This window comes from Hylaeus anthracinus, unplaced genomic scaffold, assembly GCF_026225885.1.
Source record: "Hylaeus anthracinus isolate JK02 unplaced genomic scaffold, UHH_iyHylAnth1.0_haploid 4, whole genome shotgun sequence".
In the NCBI taxonomy this organism is placed as follows: domain Eukaryota; kingdom Metazoa; phylum Arthropoda; class Insecta; order Hymenoptera; family Colletidae; genus Hylaeus; species Hylaeus anthracinus.
Window position 1 is genome coordinate 14,953,061 of NW_026535289.1, and position 12,092 is coordinate 14,965,152.

Consider the following 12,092-nt stretch of genomic DNA (forward strand, 5'->3'; position numbering starts at 1 on the left):
ATCTCTTAAAAATGTTAACGCTGCGTAGTTGATGTCCATGGCCGATTAACGCCCCACGCATAATTTCTTGGACTGTGGTGACATCCTAGCTAAGCTCGTTAGCCTGTATTTAGTGAACAGTCGTCGAGGGGCAGTCGACTTGGTCGCCTCTAGTTGCCCAGAGCGTACGGTTCAGTTCTTCAGTTTGGTCAGCGCGGTCAGCGAGTATCGTTGCTCGTCGACAGGGAGGAGCACGAATTTTATCCTCGCGATAGTGCATCTGTGAGACAAACCCCCTTTTGACGACCAACCTTTGACCCCGTCGAGTTCGAGCAAAAGCCTATCCGTAGGCGTCGCTGGTCGATTGTCTTCTTCGAGCTCCTCTGCGATTAGGAGGATTATCGTTATCAGAACTTCTCGTCCGGATCTTGTGTGAGGTTTCCTTAGGCCCATCATGCTACCGAGATTGGTATTACCAATAATTCTACCACTCGTAATTATAGGTATGAACTCGCGGTCAAATATCTTTAACTCCATCATTCTTCGAGTTCTATTGTCCTCTCTTTTTTTTTTTAATTTAAATAGTACAAAGTTTCTTAAAAAAAAATTACTTATTCGATATCTCCTGCTGCTTATGGTTACTAACAATTTACGTTGCGATTTATTTAAAAATGAAAACGTTAACATTAATAATAAATTAATATATCGAGCATTTTGGCTGTCGCGTGGTCAATCACGCGAGATCTATCGGTTTTTCGTTTCACTTAAAATTATAAAGGAAACGAATTAAGCGGTGAAAAGATTAAGTTAGAAATACGTAAATTAACGAATATGGAAAGCTTTAAATTAACATCGCGAGAGTAGATAATTTTTTAAACGTTAAGCGACTATTAATCATTGCTCGATAGGCGATAGATAATTTCCGTTACGTTGTTTGGCATATATAAATCTTCCCTCGGAAGAAACGTATCGGTTCATTCACCGAGTAGTGAGATAAAGTGGCACGATAATGAAGTGCACTTTCGATGAATGTACGTTTTAACGAAGTGCCCGACGTTCCCGTTCCATCTCCCATAATATCGTTTGTAACAAACGATTCAACGGTATGTGGTTATGAAGGAAAGAGGCTAAAAAGTTTAAATAGTAGCGCGTGCGAAACAGTCTATAAATATGGCGGTAATAAACATTTCACGACCAAAAATTAATTAACCCACGCAAGCCACGGTTTATCTCGTTAAACATTTATCAATTTAGAGAAGTGGGATGCGCAGTGGACACATCCGGTACAAATAGTTCCTCCGTCAGCGTGTTTCCTCGTAGCGTTATCTCTTCAGGGTAAATAAACTGCAGATAGCTTCACCGCGCATGGAACGCTCGGTTGCAGACGTTGCAGAAAATTTTCGAACGCAATTCTTTCTCGGAATTTTTCATGTTTTTAGGTTCACAATAACAATACCGAAATACATTGCTTACGAATGCCTCGATGATCGATTGCTGTATTATATCGATGTATTAAAATATATTATTACTTTATTTTAGCGATAAGTACGTTGTCACAGGCCTGCGATTTGGATCAGATGCAATATGGATGTCGTATTTATAATGCGCAATGCAGATGCGGTTATGGCTGTTCCTCCGAGTATAGATATAATAATAACGAGGACTGCAAAGAAGCCCTAAGAGGTAATTACTTACACATGTTGCATAATCAAAGTCTTAAATTGTATACACGCCACGTATTAGAAGAGTATTTTATTTCCATAGTTATAACGTTCTTGTTTCTTTATATAGGTAAACGTAGCGACATATGCTATAGATTGAAGCCTTGCTTGAATGGAGGATCTTGCTTGCAAATATCCTCGGAACCTGGATTTAAATGTCGCTGCGAGGGAACTGGTTATTATGGACCACATTGCGATAAACGTTAGTAACCATTGTCGTTAATGAAAGATACTTATATTTACGACTTTGCAGGCTCATAGTTGGTTACATTCAATTCCCTAAATAATTTCGAACACAATATTCCCAATTCCCTATTAGTACATACAAGAATATGGTACCTACAATTAGAGTTAAACGACAAAATAAAATTTAACGTGTATAGTACGTAGAAAGCACTCGTTGAACATTTTTGTTTTGTAATGAAATGATTACGTTTTTCAGTTTGCCCAGGATTAAGTCAGCTGCGCCTCCGAGGATCGTTCCCCTATGAATGCGTTGTAATCTAATTTACAAGTTTATTTTTTTAATATCATCTATGCAAAATCAAATACACTCAGCATGTTAAATACAAAAAAATAAACACGTTTTGCGAGAATTTTCACATCTTTGTACATACATAATAAGTATATTGTATATATCGTAAAATTCCCATTGATCGCTATTTGTAACTCTTCTCGTCTGTCGCAAATTTTTGACACAGACGTATGACAAATGCTAGAAATAATATTTATAAACAAAACATAATTGTTTTTAAAAAATTCCGAGATTCATAGGAAAAAGATACATTTGATATTTTTACTGTTTATTCATCAATAATTTTACAATATGTATGCACATGATGTGTTGGATCCATGAGTTGTCAGACAAACGCATAGTTTGTATCGTGCTTGTGTTACGCACTTTGTTATTATTTACTCCTTTCACCTATTCCTACATAATGACACGTGTGTACCTCGTTTGCTGTTTCTGATGACAAAACTTATAAAATGCAATTCTTTTACTCTTCGGATAAGTACTTTTTTGTAATTTTTGTATTATATATCGACTGAATCCGTAATACTAGTTTGATTTTACAACACGAGACTGCATCAGGAACTTAACGACATGTATATATATTTATATATTATATATTATCTAGGACAAACAATTGGCCAGTTGTTAACTTTTTTTTTACAAATTCATAGACATTTTTTGTTCAACAGAGTGACACGTTACAATAATTCATGTAATAAAACGCATGTCCGCTCTTTCTACTATAAAATTATTTAAATTCACAAATTTCATTGAGTGATGCGGATGTATCTTTTCTTTCCTTTTTGATTATACGGCCAATCAATATTTTTTTATATATATATATATGCTGCGTTTCGCATGTGACTTCATTCTTGTCTATTGTACATTTAAATTCATCGTGGTGTACATAATAGGTAAAACAAATACTCTAAAGAAAATAATATAAATAAAGATTGTATCAACATGTACGTATATTTTTATAAAGACAGAGACGGGACATTATCTTTGAACATTACAAACAGGCAGGATGTCAATGGGTCAATATTAAATCATTTTCCAATCTATAAATCGTATTTATAACGAACTAAATTGTAAAATTCTAAACCTTCATTGTAAAAGTATAGTATTTAAAAGTTTCAATATTTCACAATAATTAAAAGGTTTCTCGTACGTTGGTTTGCAAAAGAAACGAGGTTTCCAGCATATTTTTTCTTTTACACAAAGTCATTACTTTAGACAAGCTGCCTTCTTAATTAATTTTATATTCCATAAGATGATAAAATGACTCGTTGTTTGCTTTATATTCTTCTTTTTCTCAACAAGATTATAATCCAATTGATTGATTATTATCAATATTATTATTGTTGTCACATTAGTCTCAATTTGGCAAATGTTTTACGATCATGCTTATAATAATAATAATCTCGGTACCGAAGTGTATGGACTAAAAACAAGTAATGTAGATTACAATTTGGATAAGCAGTAACCGTTTCGATACGACATTACTCTTGGATGGCACCAGGGGTATGCTGGGATCTTTCCTGACTAAATCCGCGCGTGCCGTCTGGCCCTTTTGGTTGTCTAACTACTGTTAATTTAGGACCTGTATCTTCCACAGACGTAGTACGTAACCGACTGATTAAGCGCTCGGGTCGTTGTTGAACTGCATCGCTATATAACAAATAAGGTACGATAACATTAATCGATTAATCGATCGAAGTGTAGTTGCTGGAAAAATATTGTATAACTAACATAAACATTTACCTGAGTCTTGTTACATTGCATGCAGATGATTTACCAGTACGTTGATTCGTGATCAAAACGAATTCAACTTGATCTCCTGGTTGAAGTATTGCATGATCTCGAACTTCGCTCATGTGGAAGAATAATTTCTTACCCTCGTCAACTTCATAAGCAAGGAAACCAAAAAGGCCTTTAACGGCATCCACTGTTGCTCTTCTCTTTTTTCTAACCGCTACAATATTACAAGCATGGCCTGCTGAATCCACCTGTAATTGTACAGGATCGCCAGCCTGTAACAACTCGCGTTTATTGACGAGGCCCATAATTCTGAACTCGTATTCCGGAGTTTCTTCATCTTCGGTAGTAGCATTTATCTTAATCAAACCAGCATACTCTGCCTGGTCAGGATTTGCACTTCTTAAGGGTCTTATGACTGTTCCATCAAGCACTTCGCTAACTGGTGTTGGCCTAGGAATGCTTCCACGAGGTACCAATTTAACATAATCCGCGGCTACGCAACCACCATTACCTCTACCATTTCCAGAACTGATCGTACACTCAATATCAGCTCCTACTTCCAAAGCACTAACGTCTCCTTCAAAATTGCTGAACAATAAATGTACGTGTTACGAATTTATAGTAAACGAAAATTCATTTTTCAGAAACATTTCAGTCTTTTACCTGAAGTGAAAAAATATTTCTTTATCGTGATTTACAGTCTCAATAAAACCAAATGCATCTTTGAGAGCAGCAATGAAGCCTTGGCAAACTTGACCATTCAATTTTTTGTTTCCATTCTGAGTTTTTTCACCAGAAGAATTCACTAGAGATATGTCGACAGCAACAAGTTCTTTATTTCGTTTTACTTGACAGATACTAAATTGAACCTACAAAGATTCTCAATTTAAATGGAAATGTACTGAAAAAAAGACTCAGCGTTACAAAGAAATGTTAATATACCAGGTCACCTAATCTTGGAACATTTTTGGGATCGCAATCTTTACTAAAGTAAATGACGCTCTTTTGTTGATTCTCTTGCATGTATCCAATGAGACCAGGTTCGATACCATTCAAACCCTGAATTATAGTACCCAATAAATCTTTTTCTATAATTGTTTCGAATTGAACTGTACCGGCTGGCAAGTGTTTCAACCTAATTGCACTTTGTCGATTATTTGAAAATGACGAGGAAGGATCCTGTTACAAGAATATTTAATTACGATACACTTGAAAAATTCAAATACAGTTTCGAACAGTATCATTCTTACTTGAATTACGGTGAATTCAACTTCATCCCCGACACTAATTTCTCTGTCAACATCGAGAACCTCGTTGAAATGAAAGAAAAGACGCGCGTCACGATCAACGCAACGAATAAAACCAAATCCATCTTTGAGTGCAGCAATAATGCCTTGTTCTCGTCTTTCACCAGACACAGTAAAAGATTCAGGTAACAATAAAATTTCAGTAGCTCTCTTGAGCTGATCTCTAGTATCTGTAGCAATACGAAATTGGACCCAATCCCCGTGCCTACGACATTTATTAATTTATAATTATTCCTGTGTAAAATAAAAAAACAAAGAAAAATGGTTCATATACCAAGTACACAACTGATTAAGTAGCATTGGAAATAATTAAAATGACAAAGTTATCTTGTTCACTCGAAACGCGTATACCTGAGAGTAAAATCTCCCTTTTGATCTTTGTCGCCAAAAGGAATTTCTACTTCAGAATGATCTGTATCTCTGTAACGAATTCTTCCAGGTAATGGGTCATTTTGATGACGAGCTGAAATTCCTCTTTCCAGAGGCTTTAATACTTGTCCTTTTACTACTTCGTTGCTGACTTCTTCAAAAACGATTGAACCAGGCGGTAACTTAGTAATGTTACAAGCTACCTCTTTTCCCTAAAAAAATGTTAACAGTAATTAGATTTGTACATAGAACATACAAAAGTTTTTTTTTTTCATGTGAATAAATATATATCTTTACATTTCGGGTTTGTATTATAAATTCAACATCATCTCCTAGTCTAAGTTCCTCTTTCATAGATTTAGCTTCGCTAAAGTGGAAGAAAATCTCTTTAACTACGTCAGCACGTTCAATGAAACCGAAATTTTCTTTCATTGAGCATACCACTCCACGATAGCGAACCGGATGCGCTGGATTTTCTAATCTTACATGACACGCACCCAAATTTCCGCTGCAATCAAATCGAATTCGACGCGTTAACTACGTGTAATTGGATCTTGATATTTACAGTAAAAAAAAAAAAATCAAATTGCATACCGTTGATTGGTAGCAATTTGAAATGATACTCTATCGCCAGTACGCAAAGTGACATTTCCTTCAACATCATCTTTTGTATATGGCAGAAAAAAACATTCTCCCCGATTCTCGTAACTGATGCGTCCTTGAGAGTCACCGCTTGCATGTAACTCTGTTGTTACATTTCCAGTAACTCGTTCATCGCTTAGCACCTAAAGTATAAGATTCATGGATTTTGTACTTATTTCGAAACATTATTCCCGAAACATAAAAAGGAATATGAATTATATTAACCCCTTCCGGAGAAATCTTGCTAACTGTACTAGCAATAGGTTTCCCTGTTCGCCGATCATAAGTCATTTCAAATTCAACTGGATCTCCAATTTTTAAGTGTTCTATGTTACCACTAAATTGGCTGAAATGAAAGAACAACCTTGCTTGTCTTTCGCAGCACTGTATAAATCCATATGAGTGCTAAACAAAAATTTCGATAAATTATAATTATAAAATGTAAAGAGAAAAATATAAGATTTACAATGGCAATAGAATTCTTACTAATAATTTTTCAATTATTCCAGTTTCTCGAGTTCCTTGGTTTGAAGACTGATCCTGATAAGTGGAGTTATTCGTTGCTGGTTCCTCTGTGTAGCCAGCATTTCCTTCCGTTCCCGTAATCGTTCCGAAGGGAAATCTGGTGACTTCGTTACGTGATGTTTGGGTATTGGTATAGCCTGCGTAGTGTATACTGTTTTTTCCATTTCTAGAAGGTGAATCCGTCATATAATGATCACCACTGTAGTTGGTACCATTTCGGTAGATATTAGTTGCCGATTTATGCGATCCCGTTATAGCTTTGGGACTCGGTATAGCCATAGACTTATAATCAAGTATTGCAGGGTCAGAGTTCATGATTGGCGGCTGGAACGTTTTCCACTGAGGATTGTTGGACATTGTTTCGAATTTGCACAATTTTAAATGTAATCTTTATGTATAAGTTTTCCTTTTGTCTTGAAACAATTACTTAATTTCTTTTATGTTCACTTCCGTTTCACCACAATATATATATACTTATATTTAGAAATTTTTAGTCTTTTCAATTATTTAAGTGTTAACATAGATATCACAGAACGGTTCTTGGTACTTTATATCTTTGTTCACTATTATAATGTTACAAGAACTTAATACGGAGGAAGAGAGGCTCTTTAAAATGCTGCGCAAATGCAGACTCCTTTGCGACCAAGAAGTGGAAGGAAGGTTTCGAACGTATTCTAACGTTTGACATAAATTATTTATCGGCGAGTACCTGGGCAACTCTGTGCGAAATTGGCACTCTTTAGATACAAATACACGTGTTTTATTAATCGAGAGTAGCACAATCTCAGCCGCAATCACTATCACGGTCACTTTATGGCTCACCTAACTCTTTCTCGCAAAGCTTGTGTACACAATATACAAATGAACAATATAGTTAATGTTGATTTACGAATTAATACAAGTACAAAATTCTTAGCACATCGTAGACCATTGATACTTTCCACATATGTATGCACAAGTGTTATAACAACCGTTTGATATTTACTCAATTTAGCATACACTAGAATAACCGTGTTTCTTTTTAAACAACAGTCATCCTTTATAAAAGGAGTAAATCAAAAAACATAGGAGATTTAAAGGATAAATGTTGACTTGAAAATCCTCAGATGTCTTCAATGCGTGCTGAGTGTGATTGTGTTGTTCCGATATTTCTATATTAGTGTTTCTTTCTTCAGCATTTAATTGTGAAATTTACAGTGAGCCTTGGTTTCAAAAATGTCCTAAACTAACAATTACACAAGCTGAAATAAACAAAAATTGTTTTCAATTAATACAACTAAATATTAACATGTATACAAGTAAAACAATTACGAGCTTTTTAACAAACTGTTCTAAAAAGGTAACCCACTTCATAAATAAATGCTTCTTTTTCATTGCTAAAAGCATCAGTAATAATTTAACAAACTACATTTACAATAATGATATGTTCGATAAAGAATTGATTCGATTACATAGATAGTCAATCGAATGTAAGTAAATGATTTCTGAAAAGAGATGAGTCATTTGAAAAATATGTATTCTATTATAGTGCTAACCTCTATAAAATTTTGTAAGATACGAGTTGATATAATTTTATATATGATTCGTGAATTTCATATTGTATTATTCGTTTTAATTAAGCGAAGCAAACAAATAAATTCTTACAACAAGTTTTATCGCTATGCACAGGTTATTACATATTTTGTACTCCAAATTGGTAGCAATGTTTAAATGTATAAGTCACTCCACAATATATTTATTACGTTCTATTTGTGGTTACATATAAGATAAACAAGATATTTACAAAAATTTACTACCACTTTCACATTGACTTTTTATACTCCAATTGGTATTGTTTTCTAAATGTTTTTTTCTTTACTTATTTCTCCAGATTTCACTCGCATCCCAGAACGAAAGTACCGATGTGAAATAACCAATCAAGATATTAGTATCGTCAATTTACCGCTTAAAACGTATTCCTCGAACTTTGCTATAACTGTGATACAATACTTGAGGACACCCACATGAAAATGTTTGAAATATATGTAATAGTGTAGGCATTCTAAGTTCATTCGTAAATAACTAAACCCTTATCGTTCAACGGAATTTCTTATTGCTAATAACGAACACAAAGCAACGATGTTTATTTTCATAGGACGAGTTCAAAACAAAAATTCGAAATATTCTATCTGCTCGCCAGTTATGAGATTCTAATTTTTTTATGAGGTCGCTCGTTTCTTTGGATATCGTACAAATTTAACGAGCCTCGGAATGCTTATAAAATATCGATAAGATTGTGGGAAAACGAATAGTTCTGCTGATTGTAGATGTTTCGTTAGAAAGCTCGTAATCGAACGGCTTTAGAAAGTTTTACAAAACTCACCACGACACAGCACAGCACTGACGACATGCCGCCATGTTGAATGTCAACATTCAGCATTACATACAAAACGGGAGCAACCACGGAGTGACTACAGTTAACAATCTCTGTTCATAGCCTGCTGGTAATATTCCAACGGAAATAATTACTCGCTTGTCCTATTATATGCGAGAAGGTACAAATGTGCGTTTAGAAATTAATAAAAATGATTTAAATATAAAATTAGAAAATGCATGAAAATAAAGAGCAAACGTATTTTCCATGTAATGTTCCTGAATTACACATAACGACATAACAGAATAATTTGATCCAATAATATCGAAGTATGTTCGAAAATTTGTCGTGTCTAACATCCTGCTGAAATTTTTTTAATTAAAAACAAAATGTAGTTTGATGGTATAACTAAAAAAGAAAACATTGATAATCTAATAATAATTAAAGCAGCAATTTTAACATATACAGGTCCTTTATTTAAACATTTATTTCTCAGATCTTTATCAATAGTATACAAAGTAACTAGTTATTTATAATTTACAAATAAAATTTGCTTTAATAATAATAATAATAATAATAATAATAATAATAATAATAGTAATATTTAAAAAATTCTTGCACGTATTATTAAGTATTCAGTTTTTGGGATGTTTCTGTATTTGATGCCCTCGAATATATACCAAAATGATTTAATCGACGCCAACGTAAATCCTCGGGATCTGGCGTTGGCGGAGCAGTGACACATTCTAAACTCAGTTGTAGAGCTCTTCTTAAATCGTCATCCTCGTCTGCATCCTCGGTTACATTTGTTATAGGAGCTGTTTTGTTATCGTTACGAAGGTCTAATCTCAATTTAAGAGACTCGTCAATATCGTTATTTTTACTTTCTAAACTTAATTGAACTGCCCTTTGTAATTCTGCCTTTTCATCGTCTTCTTCGTCCTTTCCTTCGATTCTTATAGGAATTATCCTTTCTCGTGGCTTGTGTGCTACTTCTGGTTTAGACGACGATGCTGTGGTACACGTAGTTGGCATCGTATTATTAGTTAAATCAGTAGGAACATCTGTGCTCGTCGAGTCAGAAACAATAGGTACTTTAACTTCTCCTAGAGCAAGGGCAGCTTTCAAGAGTTGATCTTCTTCTTTAGTACCCAGGCGATAACCCTTTGTTTCTGTTCTCAAAGCAGTTTTCGAGTTTCCTTTTGGTACAGCCACTACCGGATTTCTCATAAGAACATCTTCTGCAGGACATTGAGGAAGTGTACCAATAACAATAAAAATAGAATAACCTATAAAAAAAATGTGAAATTTTGTATTTCCATCTCTATTTGTCTTTAATGTATTCCACTTACCTTCTTGCATCAATTGAGCTAAATACATTGCAAGGTAAGTGTCAGATATAAGCTGTGGTCCATTTAGCATTGAATTTAAATTAAACCATTGTTTTCCAATTTTTCTTATTGTAAACCAATGGCCTTTGTAATTACAAATGTATGCTTTCATCTGTCTGAAAGTCATATTTATTCTTATTATATATTTCTTACAAAATATAAGATGAAGTATGAAAAATGATAAAGTATATATTCTTTTTTAATGCACAATACAGGAAGGAATATCTCAATTACAGCGAGTCCTCTACTTACGCCGTTAATTCATTCCAAAGCTTTCCGCGTTAGTTGGATTGTATGAATATACTTTTGACACACAATTTTCATTTTATAGGATAACTGAAGTTAAATATAATCACATATACTTCTCTGGATAAAGAAAATTTAAAGAAAAGATAACTTGAGATCATATTACACAAGGACTTACTGTAATGATAATATATATATATATATATACAACAACTGTACTTCACGTGTACCTTAAAAATATATGAAATCAAAAAATGAAAGAATGAATAATAACCTACGAAGGATCTTTTTGTGCTACTAATGCCGCAGATTCTGTACTGTTATACGGGACTAATTCTAATCCCCAAACCGTTAATGCACTGCTAATAACTTGAACAGAGAAGTATCCGCTGTCATCCATATTTCCCGATGGTTGCTAGGCAAAACAATTAATGAATTTTAGTATATAGACGCAAGATTATAAATTTACATTTGTTTGGTAAACACAATAGAGTTTTTACATTCGATAGAAGTTTTACAAACTACAATTGTTCTTCACATTACGTATAACACAAGATGCAAACTAATTACAACGTAGAAGTATTTACCTCTAAGAAAAGTTTATAATCCTCGCTATCAATACCAGATTCAGCCATTCTTATTCTTTCTTCTTCGTCCATTTGTTGACCAAAATTAGCAAGATCCACTGCATTAAAGTACGGACCTTGCAAAAGAGCGTTTAAACAATGTTGCGCGCATAAATATCCTTCTTGCTGCAAGAAATATTCCCGTTAACATGACACAAACGCAATAAGACCGTTATATTTTTCTTCCCACGTATTATCAGTTACCTTTTCGTGAAATATAGTTTCCATTTTACCAGTACTTTTTCAACGTAATACGTGAAACATACAAACATTAAGTAAGAATCGAGTCGTTTCACGACGAATAATCTCAAAAGATTTCTATGACCAAACGTCACCCACAAAAATATTTTTTGGTTATAACCAAAACAATATAATGTATAGTTAGACACGTCATTGGTTGTTACGATCTATACCTACAGTGGCGCCGCCTTACGGTACATTTTAGATGTATTATTTAATTCAGTGAAAATACATCATGATATAATTGCGTTATTATAACGTGAGTAAAATTTAAAGAGTAACGGATTGAGAGGTACTTTATTGCAGTTATGGAATACTTTTTGGACATTACGGAAGAAAAACGTTCAGATGCAAATGGAAATAATTCTAACATGGAGTGTTTCCAATGAAACATTTCACTACACGCGGTAGGTTGATC

The 12,092-nt window shown here is 34.0% G+C and overlaps 3 protein-coding genes across 5 annotated transcripts; 1 reads left to right on the plus strand and 2 right to left on the minus strand.

Annotated features, from left to right (window-relative positions):
* The first annotated feature begins 120 nt into the window (after positions 1-120).
* On the plus strand, positions 121-2,296 carry LOC128895217 (platelet endothelial aggregation receptor 1-like). Of its 2 annotated transcripts, XM_054157635.1 has the most exons (5): positions 561-1,155; positions 1,234-1,314; positions 1,519-1,662; positions 1,771-1,902; positions 2,143-2,296. In XM_054157635.1, the coding sequence occupies exons 1-5, from the start codon at positions 1,005-1,007 to the stop codon at positions 2,205-2,207; spliced, it is 573 nt and encodes a 190-aa protein (XP_054013610.1). In that variant the 5' UTR covers positions 561-1,004; the 3' UTR covers positions 2,208-2,296. The 2 variants fall into 2 exon arrangements, with proteins under 2 accessions (XP_054013613.1, XP_054013610.1); XM_054157638.1 differs by lacking the exons at positions 561-1,155; positions 1,234-1,314 and adding an exon at positions 121-482.
* Positions 2,108-9,321, minus strand: LOC128895178 (cold shock domain-containing protein E1). Its single transcript, XM_054157529.1, has 11 exons — positions 9,181-9,321; positions 6,780-8,059; positions 6,519-6,698; positions 6,246-6,436; positions 5,949-6,159; positions 5,634-5,863; positions 5,226-5,487; positions 4,918-5,154; positions 4,639-4,844; positions 3,979-4,563; positions 2,108-3,885 (listed from the first exon to the last, which is right to left on the minus strand). The coding sequence occupies exons 2-11, from the start codon at positions 7,173-7,175 to the stop codon at positions 3,717-3,719; spliced, it is 2,667 nt and encodes an 888-aa protein (XP_054013504.1). The 5' UTR covers positions 7,176-8,059; positions 9,181-9,321; the 3' UTR covers positions 2,108-3,716.
* A 305-nt stretch (positions 9,322-9,626) lies between these two features.
* Positions 9,627-11,801, minus strand: LOC128895207 (ataxin-3-like). 2 transcript variants are annotated; one of them, XM_054157620.1, is made up of 5 exons: positions 11,639-11,801; positions 11,396-11,560; positions 11,087-11,223; positions 10,524-10,678; positions 9,627-10,412 (listed from the first exon to the last, which is right to left on the minus strand). In XM_054157620.1, the coding sequence occupies exons 1-5, from the start codon at positions 11,660-11,662 to the stop codon at positions 9,799-9,801; spliced, it is 1,095 nt and encodes a 364-aa protein (XP_054013595.1). In that variant the 5' UTR covers positions 11,663-11,801; the 3' UTR covers positions 9,627-9,798. The 2 variants fall into 2 exon arrangements, with proteins under 2 accessions (XP_054013595.1, XP_054013594.1); XM_054157619.1 differs by having other exon boundaries at positions 9,629-10,460; positions 11,639-11,800.
* Between the last annotated feature and the right edge of the window lie 291 nt (positions 11,802-12,092).

Coding starts and splice junctions, on each gene's coding strand:
- LOC128895178 (XM_054157529.1), bottom strand. CDS start 7,175: ATGTCCAACAATCCTCAGTGGAAAACGTTCCAGCCGCCAATCATGAAC. Junction 6,699..6,779: donor GAATAATTGAAAAATTATTA/GTAAGAATTCTA, acceptor ATTTTTGTTTAG/CACTCATATGGATTTATACA. Junction 5,155..5,225: donor TTGAATTCACCGTAATTCAA/GTAAGAATGATA, acceptor TTCTTGTAACAG/GATCCTTCCTCGTCATTTTC.
- LOC128895217 (XM_054157635.1), top strand. CDS start 1,005: ATGAATGTACGTTTTAACGAAGTGCCCGACGTTCCCGTTCCATCTCCC. Junction 1,315..1,518: donor CGTAGCGTTATCTCTTCAGG/GTAAATAAACTG, acceptor ACTTTATTTTAG/CGATAAGTACGTTGTCACAG. Junction 1,663..1,770: donor CTGCAAAGAAGCCCTAAGAG/GTAATTACTTAC, acceptor TTCTTTATATAG/GTAAACGTAGCGACATATGC.
- LOC128895207 (XM_054157619.1), bottom strand. CDS start 11,662: ATGGAAACTATATTTCACGAAAAG. Junction 10,679..11,086: donor GTAGCACAAAAAGATCCTTC/GTAGGTTATTAT, acceptor TATGACTTTCAG/ACAGATGAAAGCATACATTT. Junction 10,461..10,523: donor AGCTCAATTGATGCAAGAAG/GTAAGTGGAATA, acceptor TTTTTTTTATAG/GTTATTCTATTTTTATTGTT.